This window comes from Oryctolagus cuniculus, chromosome 1 (assembly GCF_964237555.1).
Source record: "Oryctolagus cuniculus chromosome 1, mOryCun1.1, whole genome shotgun sequence".
NCBI classification, from domain to species: domain Eukaryota; kingdom Metazoa; phylum Chordata; class Mammalia; order Lagomorpha; family Leporidae; genus Oryctolagus; species Oryctolagus cuniculus.
The window spans coordinates 209231481-209245266 of NC_091432.1; the positions used below are offsets into that span (position 1 = coordinate 209231481).

Below are 13786 nucleotides of genomic sequence, written 5' to 3' on the forward strand. Positions count from 1 at the left end.
TCACCCCTGTTCTTTCAGTACCTCTAGAAACACTACAGTTGTTTGAGTTCACTGTCTGTCTACCTCTCTACCTCCTTAATGGAATGTTGTAATTTTAGCCTATAAAATAATGGTCAGGAAAATAGACTTCGAAATTTTCCTTTATTTATTTATTTATTTATTTTTTTGACAGGCAGAGTGGACAGTGAGAGAGACAGACAGAGAGAAAGGTCTTCCTTTGCCGTTGGTTCACCCTTGATTTTTTTTTTTTTTTTTTTTTTTTAGAGAGAGAGAGAACAAGCAAGCTACTGTGTGTATCCCCAGTTAAGGAGGTCTTTCTACAGTTCTTTAGAAAAATTGACCAAATGTGTTAAAGATGTTAGGGAGAGAGATTTACCTTGCCACCTGGTTGCTATCATAGAGGAGAAGAACTTAAGCAAATGAGGGGGATGGCAAGCCTAGGCTCCCTAGGAACACGGGCTACAGAAGTGTGCTGCGCCCTTCTCAAAGATGAGCCTGCAGGAGGTAGGACTTGAGCATTCCTGGGAATTTCAGGCCCAGGAGTTAAGAAAGGTTCAGGGGAGAAGGATTCTCAGTCCATTCTGCTTTGTTGCTGTTTGTGACCATGTGTATATTTGTGATATCATTCATGACCTCCTTTTAATGGTAATTGTCTAAGATGATACTCTGTATGACTTTGTTTTCTAGGCTTCGGGAGCAAGTTCTGCTTGAACCTAGCCGACGGTTATGGAACCCATTGACATTCCAAAAAAATATATACACATAACTATGTATTTGTGTGTGTGGGTGTGTGTATATATGTATATGTATGTGTGTATATATATGTGTATATATATATATACACACACACACATAATCAGCCAAAATCAGAGAAAAGGAACAGGGATTTAATACCTTTTTTATGCTTATTTTTGTCAAACATGTACTCCTTTCATACGGGTGGCTTTTACAAGGCAACTTCCGTCATTTAATGTTTTCAATTGTAATTGTCTTAATGGAAATGTTAATATTCATATCTGATTAACATTTTTAATAACTTAGAGGAGATTTTAACTTTAGTTATTTAAATTAGGTAAAAATAATGTACCAAATTCTCTGTCTGAAGTTTATTCAGGGATGATTTCCCTGATGTGTGTATAAAATCAAGATCTTATTTTACTGATGCATAGGGCCTAGTGGGTCAGGACTAGGCATGTGCTGTCAGATAAATAAGGAATTACTCCAATCAGTTTCCCCCCAATCAAAGAAGCCATGCCATTTTACTTTTAGAAACATAGAAGTGGGCCCAATATGGGAATTTTCATAATAGCTCATGCATTTGTCAGCCAACATTAAAACGTAACCAACTCCTCAGGTATTTGTAGTTTACCCTAATGCTTCTATAAGAGAAAGTAAGTTTAAAAAATCAAAAAAAAGAAAAGAAGGGTAGATAATCTTTCTTATGCAAACTTTTTTCTTACATTTTGTTTCTCTTTCCTTTTTGACTTCAGTGGCATCCTCCACACATTTGTGTGCCTGATTTAAAAGGAAGCTAGGGCACCCAGTGAGTTTAGCCTTTAGGTTTCTGTGTATTGATTTGCAGATTTAGTAATGCTGGGAGGAATAAAGAAGGGACAGAAACGTGGAGCATAAAGCATTGAAAATTTGGTGCTTGGGCTTCTGCTCCAGACGCACATCAGTGGCTTAGGGTTAAATGGCCATTTTCTTCCAATGCTTGCTATAAAATCTGAAACACACTGGCAGGTGCTCTTCTCCTTGGCAATTCATTGAGTATCCAGAGTTCTACAATGTTTAACTGAAGAATTGGTTCATGTTTTGATCTTCCAGTGTGAACTTTCTTTTTATTTGGAGGTAGGTTTGGGGTTTTTGTTTTGTTTTTTAATTCCTGAAGCTTACCAGATATGAATGGCTAATATTCCATTGTTCTGCTTATTGTAATGGTGAATGCTTTAAGAAAAAAAAGTGTAATTTGCTAAGAATAATTCATTGATCTGTTTATGCGATAACTCCTTTTTGTTACAATTTTTTTAAAAAAAGCTATTTTTGTTAATGTAAAGTAAATATTTCAGAGCAATTTTTTAAACTTATTGCACTAAATACAGGCTCTGTAAAAAAAAAAAAAAAAAAAAGCCTCAGCATTTTATCATTCCATGGAGCCCTTTTGAAAGAAAGCATTGCCTCCTACCAGAATTAGACAGTGAATTAAACTGGTATTATGAAAATGCATACAATTAATGTCACTAGGGCTTAATAAGCAGCTGTTTGCTAATGTGCTTCCTTTCAAAGGGTTGGACCTTTAAATTGCTGCAAAAGGTAAACTGTATTTTTTTTTAAAGTATCAGTGTTCTTTAGCTAGGCTAAAATTTGCTAAATGCCTTGGTTTCTTTTCAAAGCTCATGTAATATTTCTGATTTTTCAGAATATTTGCAATAAGAGTCTGGATTTTTAAAAAAACATGATTAAGAGCTCATATCTTAGCAAGATCTGGGAACCCAATATTGTGAGAATAGCTTTTGAAATAATAATTCTCCAGAAGTTAACATCTAATACCTGGTGTCACCACACAGTATCACTGTACTCTTACATCATTTAAAGTGAATTCAATACAATTATGTAATAACAGTTGTCCTAATAGGTGAGAGCAAATCATGTAAGAGAATTCAGAATACCATTTGTTTCATAGCCACACAGATGGTGGACATTCAGAAACATTGAGAACTAAATTTAGAATTGGCCAAAGTGTGGAAGATGAGTATCAAAACAGACGACATTCCAAGAGGCAGGTCTTTTAGGAGGTGTCCCTCCCAAGTGACCTGATGGAAGTCTTGAACTTGGAAATTGGGTTCTGCTCACTTGGACATCCCTGCATCACGGACTCTCGCTGCTCCCTGTTCCATATGCTTACAATCGCAGCTATTTGGAAGCCACCAGGAATGCTTTCTAATTATCATTCGCAACTAAAACTGTAATCAAAAAGAAATTTTGTATTTTTGTATGACTTGATTGTGTGCCATTTTATATAACAGGTCCTGTTTTACAAATAAATTTCGTTTTACTAACATTGTGTTTAGAAATTATGATCTATGTGTAACCATGTCATTTCAGTTCCAAATTAATTGCCAGGCTGTTCTCCCTAAGTAAATTTGTGTGCTATGTAGATATATGCAAATATGCCTATATTTTACACAGGCACTTACACACAGAGATTCGATATCTGGAATATCACTCTCATAAGAGCTTCATTCCTTGACTATTTGATAAAGCCTCACAGAGGCTTTTTAGCAATATTTAAACATTTTGAAATTATGTTTGGATATTCCTGCTGCCTCTCATTCATCGCAAGTCATTCCTCAGCTAGCTATGGGCTGCCTTACTGCTGTTCGCTCACTGCTTCCATCTTCTGCCCACGTGAGAAGAACAGGTGAAGAACAGAAACTATCTGTGAAGTGTGGATATCTGAATCATCTTCTAAACCATTGATTCTGTGTTGTGGTTTTTGTGTTTTTCCATGGCAGATCTTCAAAACTTCATTCAGGACTCCCACCTCTAGAGTTACAGTTTTGGCTCCCTATTGTAAATGGTGATGGTGAGCAAGGTGTCATTATAATATCTGCCATTACATAATTAAGGCTCTGGTATATAATTCAGACTTTTTAGGCTCCTGCTTCAATAATAAACTGCTATAATATAACAATGAAAGGGAAAAAGGTATATTTCAGTGTAAATCCAAGAGACCCATCTTCTAGGAAAGAATTATAATAAGACATTAGCAAGTTAGCTAGGGCACTAAGATGGTATAATTTTTGCGTAGGTGAGCAGAACTCAAAGCAAGTTGTTCCTGTAAACTATTTAAGGCAATGATTAATCTTTAGGATTAAAAGCTTTTATCCTATTCTACAGGATAATGCAGTCTTATGTCACTGCAACTTAAGTAGCTTTGCTGTGTGTTGATCTCCAGACTTTTTCCATAATGGTTAAGAAAGAAATACTTAATGAGTCTTTTAAAAAATTATACAAAAAAGAAGTTTTTCCTTTGCAGATATACTACCTTACTCTTCCTTTTCTTGTTTCCTTCCTTCCTCCCTCTCTCCCTCTCTCCTGTTTTCCTTCTTCTTTCCTTGGTTCCTTCCTTCCTTTCTTTTCCAATGCAGGGTGTAAGCTGCTGATACAGTAAGCTCTTCCCAGTGCCACTGGCCTTGATATGGGAAGTGCTCCCTTGCCTTCCCAAGACAGTTTTAGAATTTCACCCCTGTAGGTGATGGTGAGGAACTGACCCCCTTTGTCCTGGTCCTGAGCTGCTTTAAACCAGAGTAATACCTCTCCCTCCTTCCTCCTCAAAATTGTTACAGGAACTGCAGGCACCAAACATTTGTGAGCCCACACAGTGCCCTGGAAACTTCAGACATTCCCATCATGCACTGTCCCTAGCTACTAAAGGCCATTGTAAGAAGTCCTTCAACCTGCAGAGTAGAACCCTAGAGTCCGTTCCAAAACCAGAGTGTCAGTTATGGTGACTTCAAGTTTTTGTTTCTGGTCAGTAGCCTTCTCCTTTGAAATCAAGTTTCCAAAGCCTTAATGTAAGTCTGAGAAAGTGTTCCTCCAGAAAGGTCTATAAGCTTTTACCTTCCATTGATGAAGTAAGTTCTTGATTGTTTTTCTATGTGCACTTGCCACAGTTAATTTCTGTATATTCTTTTTCTGCATTCCACATGACAGATAGAAGTGCACTTGCCTAGCGTTGTGAAGATGTGGCCTGTGCAAATACACTGGAAAGTTACAGGTTCATAAGTAAAATGGATAAAGTGGAGATTTGTGTATTCTGCATTTCAGCATAGATTGCCTTTTGCTTTAAAGGCATACTGTGTCTTTATGTACTGAAGAATGTACATTTGCCCTTTTGAAAAGTAACCACTGTTCATATACTGTGGCTGCTTTTGTAATTAACTCATCTTTGTTTAGCGGTACATAGCCCAAATTTTGAAGAAGCAGGATACTTGAGTGTGTCCAGAGGAAATCTAAAGCCAGCAAATGTAAAAAAAAAAAAAAAAAAAAAAAAAAAAAAAAAAAAAACTAAGCATATTGCACACTCTTACAAATTTAAAATAGCACACTTTTCTCATTCAAATTTCATAAATTTGAGCCAAATTCTTATACTCTTATTTTAATTAGGAAGAAAGGTTTAACCCAAGATTTAAATATTTGAAAATATCTTTCTTACAGAATACTTCAATGCAGTTTTTAAACGTGAATTTCTATGGGAAACCTGTCTTTTCTATAGAAATACTATAGGGCCATTTGTTCTTCCCCATCTTAATTTTTATATCATTAAAAAAAGTCTCAGTTTCAATCATGCATGAAAAATTGTCACTTTTGTAAACTACATCAACAGGACTTAAGGTTGATGTTTTCTAAGGGAATTCATTAGTAAATTTGTGAAAAATACATGAAATTATTAGGGATCCAATATTAGACTCTTCCTCAGTTTTGATACTCAGTTTTATGACTTAGCTCTGGACTTAGAGCTAAGAATAATAAAACTTTTCATTCATGGTCTCATGAAGATCAATTTGAACATGAATGGAAACACGGAAATTTATAAATCTCCCAGAAATTTTTCACTTGTATTTGCTAAGACCTGAGAAATTCCTTTTAGGGGGCCATAGGTCTATTGGAACTTAAGAATACTATGGCCTTTCTTCCAAATGCACAGATCACACATGTGAACATTTAAGATGCTCTTAGAATTTTGGGAGCCTCCGACTGCCAGCCCTCTCCTCACCATGTCCCCATAGGGGCCAGCGAACACAAATCAAAAGCCTGCTCCAGTGTTGTGGTGATAATGTTCTTGGAAATGTGGAAGAATTTTGACCTCCACTAAAAATACTTTTAGGATGAGACTTAGCAACTTTGAGTAACTTAAATACTTTATATGTTTTAGTACAGGTTTGGAAATAGAAACTACACTAATCTGAATTAAATAATAAGACTGAATCTTACAACAGTAAGATCTTGGGGATGATTCCTGGGGAGATTTTTGACAAGGTTTCAATTTATTAGCAATGGACAAGAAAAATCCAAGAAGAAATGAATAGGAAATCCTCATAATTATTCATCTACTGAAACATTTGATTCTTTTTGTTGTAGCTCTGATATGACATTGTGTGACATAGTCTTATCATTATGTCACCATCTTAAAATGTGTCTGTCAACATGACCAAGAACAGTTGAAGGAGATGATAAATTAGCAAACTGAAGTGTAGTGATTTGGGGGGAACAATGCTAGGAGTAGGTATCCAAAAAGTCTTTATTCTTCCCATGTAAATCGAGTGTTCCCTGCTTTGAGTGTTTTCCAGTCACCCACTAGAGCAGCCTCGGACTACTGTGCCAGTGGGACTGTGCCTTCATTCCCCATAACCACACCATCTTCCTTCCTTAGGGAAGCATGTGGATTTCTTAACTCTGCACCTTACTATTGCCAGCAAAGGGTACTGCATCTACATGGCATCTTTGAAATTATGGTACTGTTTGATTCCAGTGGGTCATGATTTATGTAGTCAAACCAATGTCTACATTGTCAGGCTGAAGAAAGCAGTGGAAATCTCCCTAATCAGCTGGTGAAGAAAGGGGACAAGTCAGCTCCCTACCACACCCCATACTCCAAAAGAGCTTTAATGAACCTTCCACAGTAGCAAATGGAGAGACTACTGGTGGGAATTTCTCTATGGGATGGAAAAGGACCAAAGTCCAGTGTAAGCATCTAGAGTCAATGGGTCCTTTTGTCATAGTAGACTATGGCTTAAAAAGAATGTTTTGACCTTTGTGTTGGAATCTCATCTGCCAGTCCCTGTCAGCTAGGTATGTAATTCAAGTTAGTTGTTGTTTGGGGAATGTATGTTAAACTACTTCCTGTGTGTAAAAGAAAACATTGAAAAGAAGATGGAGAATAAACAGGTAGAAAATGTGAGCACCATTTCATCAATTGAGTTAGAAATGTGTCATACAGGGATACTTGGATGGTTTGAGGACTGGTCATGGGTGACGGAGACTATTGAGTAAAATACCCCATCCTCTGGGTTCTGGTAGTCTGTGCTCAGAATTTCTATTGGCCCCTTGTTTTTGCTTGCTTTAATTTTCAGAGCTGATTTCGTGAGGAGAATTAGTTTTTCTCTACTGTGTTGTCTTAGATTCCGTAGTGTTGTTAATGTTTTCTGTTTATCCCCCTACCCCTTAAGGGTACTGGCAAGTCCATAGTGTAAACGTGTTGCCATTAGGCTGTCTTAACCACTGAATGCACTTCTAAGAGATCTTGAACAAAATAAACTAAGTTCAGTGGATGTTACCTGATTTGATTATAAGCGAAGTAAAGTACAACAGAAAGGCTGGGAGACAAGTGTGAAGGGCATCTAACAAAACGACAGGGGCTATGAAAAAACAACCAAAGACAAAAGCCCGTCTTATGAAGAACAAAGGTCCAAGTTTATGTATTGACTGATACAACCGTTCTGAACTCCTGTGTTCAGACTAGAATTCCTAGAGCAAGGCAACCAAGTTTTGAAGACCAGTCGATACAACAGGGACCTGTCATGGATCTCAGGCACTGAGTCCTCACGTCCAGTGTCAAGCCCAACCCACTGTACGGGGTGAAATGAACAGAAAATTCATCTCTGTGGGTCTCAGTTCCTCACTGCTGTGTAACCCAGCCTGAGAAGTATGTTGAGGTGCCACATATTTCTCAATCTGATGCCTTTTGGTCATTTTTTCCATTTGTGTCCTATTTCATAGTCACAAAATGAATTTTTGTGTCATGTCCTGTCTTTGTCCATTACAAACTGGAGGATCATAATTAAGCTTTTCATGAATTCCATAGCTTGGGGTCATTTACCTTAGCATTGTTTTGGATTTTTCCTTATTACGGTGTTACTACACTGTACTCATGTGGGAAAACACACATGTAGGTGCTTGAACATGCCCCACAGACGCAGTTGTAGCCCTAGTGTTTGTGATCGTTGTTGTTGACACAGTGCAGACTCTACAGATGGAGCATTGTGCTCAGAGGACTTAAAAATATGTATATTAAGCAATTAACTTTCTGGAGTTATGAAATCTTGCTGGGGAATTAACTTCCAAGAGCTCTGAATTGGATGGAATTCCATCTGGCTTCAGAGTACAATGAGCCTGTACGAAATGGAGCTTTGAAATGTTTTTCTTGTGCAGAAATATCAACTAGAAAAAAAAAGTGCTGATCTAATGCTAAGTTTTCTCTGTGTACCAACTCAGTTGCCAGAATTATAATGAAAACTGTATTTTAGTCTAACAAATGTATAGAATTTTTTATGTAATAAATAAAATTTTATAGGAAAGAATGTCATTGTCTACTGTGTGTCCTAACACTTTCCCATGTGCAGGGTGGTAATTGATAGAAAGTGATTATGGTTTCCAATTAGGTCAATATGCTGTAAGGGGACCCAGAATTTCTGAGCCATTCCTTTCCAGCATCTCTCAGCATGTTCCAGGGTCCTTGGAGTGTGAAATATAAATGTGTTAAGAGCAATTCCTAAAGTACAAAGTCCATCCACTGCCCAGCCAGACTTCATAGCTGGAATCTGAGCTGCGATGTGAATTCTAAGATTGCAACTGAATTCAGTCACTAAGCAGAACAGAGAAGCTTCTGTTTGATAATATTCACTGCGGAGAACACTCGTGGTGCCTGGTACAGTGCCCTGTTCACAAAGGGAAGCCTGGGTCTGTGCTGAGTTAGTGGCTTTGTGAAACTGGTGTGCATTATGTAAGCAGCACTCCACTGAAGTTTGGAAAAACCAAGCTTATTGAAAACTAAGCATGTTAAGTGATACTTGCTAATAAGGAAGGGGTGTTCTTAACTTGAAGTCCTATTGCAGTATCAATAAATCATGCCTAATTGGTTTTCTAATTTTGGATTTCTTTTTCAAAAAGAATTTATTTTTATTTGAAAGGCAGAGCATCAGGGTGGGGGGCATGGTAGGATATGGAAGGAGACAGAGAGAGAGAGACATATCTTTCATTCACGGGTTCACTCCCCAAGTGACTATAACAGCAGAACCAGGCCAGGCTGAAGCCAGGATCCTGGAACTTCCTCTGGGTCTCCCATGAGTGTGTCAGGGGCCCAAGTACCTGGGCCATCTTTAGCTACTTTTCGAGGCACATTAGCAGGGAGCTGGATTGGAAGTGGAGCAGCTGGGATTCAAACCAGTATCCCAATATGGTATGCCAGTGTTGCAGGCAGCAGCTTAACCCACTGCATCACAACACTGGTCCCCCAGTTTTGGATTTTCTTGAGAGACCAATCTATAGTCTCCCCTTCATTAGCTAACGTGAGCAGTGGCCAGATGATAGGCCCGGTTGCTCATACCATCCTGCCAAAAGGAGTCATTACACGACGTATGTGAGGTGTCCTCCAGTGCTAGAGGTGTGTGAAAGTCTGAGAAATGTTAGCCAACTTGGGCTATTCATTCTTTTTGGGGAGTGCTCCGGCACAGGCTTGCCGGCTTTCTGTTACATAGTCCACCTGAGACTAAGGAGCCTTGAAAAGCCTCACATCTGAAAGGTGCCCTGTGGTCTTTTCTGTTTGGCCGTGGATTTAACCTTAACTTCTAGAAAATAAATGTCTAGGCCAGCGCCACAGCTCACTAGGCTAATCCTCCGTCTGCGGCACCGGCACACCGGGTTCTAGTCCCAGTTGGGACACCAGATTCTGTCCCAGTTGCCCCTCTTCCAGTCCAGCTCTCTGCTGTGGCCCGGGAAGGCAGTGGAGGATGTCCCAAGTGCTTGGGCCCTGCACCCCCATGGGAGACCAGGAGGAAGCACCTGTCTCTTGGCTTTCGATCAGCGACATGCCGGCCATAGTGGCCACTTGGGGGAAGAACCAACGAAAAAAGGAAGACCTTTCTCTCTGTCTCTCTATTACTGTCTAACTCTGCCTGTCCCAAAAAAAAGAAAAAAGAAAAGAAATGTCTAGAGGGTTCTTTCAAGAGACGCATTGGTGCTTGTGCGTCCCAATTTAGTATGTAAGTAGAGATGAAAATGTGCATCACTTCAAATAGCTGCATGGCTCAGAGCTCGTAGAGATGCTGAACGTTCAGAAAGAAACCAGTGTCCTGCAACGTTGGTGGGCCTCATCCTTGACCAGAGGCTGAGGAACTGGTCCACAAGCTCATGCCTCTTCACCTTGTTTGTAGAGGGAGTAAGAAATGCTTTGAACCTTTCATGTGATATTATGCTTCATTTACAGCCTTAATTATGAGAACAGTCACTTCAGAAGATTTACTTAAGTTATATTTGGGATTCCTGATAAAGTAAAGCTAATCTACTAGACCATTTCACAAGTTTGCCAGAACTTTCCATCAAAATTAAAAGCTCTGTAGGTACATGCGACCTCCTTGGCCAAGTGTGTCAGACTAAAGCAACAAGGAACTGCCTTCGGGGCAAAACACAGGTTTCCTCGCCTTTCATTGCCTCTCATTGGCTCACCCAGGGAGAAAGGGGTTTCAGGATTTGCGGTTGGTCTACTCTTCATCTTTCAGAAAAGATTCTTGCAGTTTGCAGCAAAATAGAACAACTTAAAAATGTTTTAATTAAAAGGCAAGTGAAAATTGAGAAAAGGAAATTAGCTATTTAAGAAATGCTAGGGAAAGCTTTCTGTCAGTCCTGGCAAAGGGGAAACCAAGATGAGTATGTAGTTTAAATGTTAAATAAAAAGAAGCATGAATGGAAGTTCAATAGAAGGGACTGAGCAGGCATTAACATTGGTGTAAATAATATTTAATGACAGAATATTCACAGTAAGTGAAAAAAGATAAGGTGGTATTTATAGCATGATCTCATTTATGTAGGATAAAAAATTCTTAGACATCTTATTGTTGAAGATTTAGAAGATGCTCTGTTAACCGATTCTGTGGGTATTGGTGGTTGATTGGGTATTTTAAAAATTTTGTTAAGGAGGAGAATTATTAAAAATGAAAAAAAATTACAACATGTAAATGTTTATTGATCAATCATTGACAAGGTATTTTAGTTCTTTTGTAAGACTTCTTGACTCAAGTTGACTGCTGTCTTTGTATTAATAGCACCGATAATAACCACGCAAAAATAGAACAATGAGAAATGCGGCTTTTTTTGTTTCTTTGTTTTTTGACAGGCAGAGTGGACAGTGAGAGAGAGAGACAGAGAGAAAGGTCTTCCTTTGCCGTTGGTTCACCCTCCAATGGCCGCCACGGCTTTTTTTTTTTTTTTTTTTTTTTTTTTTGACAGGCAGAGTGGACAGTGAGAGAGAGAAACCGAGAGAAAGGTCTTCCTTTTCCATTGGTTCACCCCCCAATGGCTGCTGTGGTCAGCGTGCTGCGGCCGGCGCACTGCATTGATCTGAAGTCAGGAGCCTGGTCTCCCATGCGGGTGCAGGGCCCAAGGACTTGGGCCATCCTCCACTGCACTCCCTGGCCACAGCAGAGAGCTGGACTGGAAGAGGGGCAACCGGGACAGAATCTGGCGCCCCGACCGGGGCTAGAACCTGGTGTGCCGGCGCTGCAGGCGGAGGGTTGGCCTAGTGAGCTGCAGCTCCGGCCAGTAGTTGTTGTTGTGTGTTTTTTTGTTTTTTTTTTTTTTTTTAATGAATCAAGAATTTAGAGATCTTAAGAAGCCTTCTCAGTGTAGACTCCTGGATGTTCATCATTTCTTTCCAGTGTTCTATTTCTCACCCACATATAATGTAGAGTAGTATTTTTAGCACTTTACCTTTATTGAATCTTTCCGAGGTGCTCAGCTTTTCCAAAGCTCGAGAGTTCATAGAAACTACTTCTTAGAGTCAGCACCACACTGGCATAACGTGGGGATTACCAGCACTGGCGCTTGCTGAGTACAACCTGTTGAATGCTGCAAACAGAGTACACAGGGCCCCAGTGAAGACCCCCTCCCGGAACATTCACACCAAAGACATCGCCAGGACATCTGCAGGTGGCTGGAGAGTGTCAACTAATCTTACAAGATGGTTCAATTGAAGTCACCTTAATTTGCATCAAAAGGATAATTGCAGTCATCTCTGTATTGTGATATTTTGGGTAAATTTAGCTTTATTTATGTTATATTTAGCATATTCCTCTATAGTTTTTAATATGAAAAATGTTATCTTAAAAATAAACAACTAAGTTAGATAATACAATGATAACAACTGAACCAGTGTGATAATAGACCAATGGGTAGAAGAGAAAGTTTCCAAAACAAAGCCTGTTATGTATAAGAATTTAATAAAGGCTAAGCATATACCTCAAATGAATCAGGAAGGTAAAAATTTGTTTAATAAATAGCATTTAGGACAGTTGACTTTCAGTTTGGAAATAAATCTCAGCCAAATACAAGTGGATTAAGGATTCTTTTTTTAATTAGACAAGGGAAAGGTTGAGAAGGAATGGGGATCATGTGGTAAGTATGGAAGGATTAGGAAAAAGTAAAAACAGTAGACTGATGGGAGCTGGTGAGATTCGCATATCACATTTTTGGGAAAATGTGCTGAGTAAGGCCTATTTCAAAGGCGTTTCCTTCATATGGCCACAGCAGTATGCTCAGTGCGTCCACTCTAAGTCGACAAGCATTTCCTGAGCCCTCCTCTGCTCAAACAGAGGTAGAGCTCAGTGGTGGATACTCCCTGACTGGTAGCTCACAGCTAATGAGGGAGACAGGCAGTAGTGAGGGTTCTGTCGAAGAGTAGAGGGTGCTTTAAGAGCGCATAGGAAGAGGCTGAGGTCATTAGGAGAAGGAAAAGTTGGAATTCAGCTGATGCTGAAGAGTAGGGGAACAGGTCATTCAGGATGCTGGAGCAGAGAATATGGGGCGAGCTTGGAGAGGATACTGGAGTCTTACGTCTGCGTTCAGACCTAAACCGTGGGCTGTGGGGGACCCATGACAAGTTCTAAGCAGAGAAGTCATCTAGCTAGAGGGAGACTGGATTGGCAGTGGAAGCCCAAAAAAATATCTGGGAGAAGAGGAGACTCGGGGAAATGGGACATCCAATAGGACTGGTGACTAGATGTGGGGGGAGGGGAAAATATATTGAAGAGGCTTATATTCGACATGATTATTTCACATCTCTGTTTAAAGATAGGGTCCTGTGCAAGATGATCAGATTCATCTAGGCTCTGATTCTCTAATGCATTGAATATTTGAAATACTTTTTCTGTTCAGTACTCTCTGTCGTAAAGTATCTGTAGAAAAGGAGTCAAAGAAGAGTTGGAAGTCCTCAAATTATTTCTCTGGCAGCAAAAAAAAATTTTTTTCCACTCATTTGGTGAATGAAATCTACCTAATTTCTGATTTTAACTGAGAATTTCCAACCTAGCAATGCCTTTGTTCCTTTGGCAGACAAACATTGTCTCGGTGGCTCCAATTCTTCTCTTCTGCATTGTCACCTTAACAATCTGTGCATTTTTATGCTAACAAGAAATAACATTGTGTTTTGTGTTTTCAATGCAAATATTAACATGCCCCCTCCCCAAAGTCATACACACATGCACACACGCACACACATGTACACACACACATATACACAAAAAACTTTTAGTGTAAAAGCAAAGACATAAGCAGGAAAAGACAAAAATGGTAGACTTTAGGACTAGTGTGGTCAAGTACATTGAGTCATTAAATGCTTTGAACATTCTAGTAATGGAAAACACCAGGATTTCTAGAATTTTATTCTCAGGTGGAAGAAGATAGATGCATTCTTAAATTTACTGTGAAAGCAAACATAATGTTCACATGGCTC

The 13786-nt window shown here is 39.2% G+C and overlaps 1 protein-coding gene across 4 annotated transcripts in view; it reads left to right on the forward strand.

Moving 5' to 3' along the window:
- Positions 1–13786, forward strand: part of SLC44A1 (solute carrier family 44 member 1) — a 226879-nt gene that overhangs the window by 175226 nt on the left and 37867 nt on the right. The window contains exon 16 of one of the 4 annotated variants that reach the window (XM_051855996.2): positions 688–8363. The exons of the other annotated variants lie outside the window; for them this stretch is intronic. Coding sequence (XP_051711956.1) covers positions 688–711 — 24 coding nt within the window. The 3' untranslated portion in view covers positions 712–8363. Of the gene's footprint in view, positions 1–687; positions 8364–13786 lie in introns of those variants that run through there. 4 annotated transcript variants of the gene reach the window in all.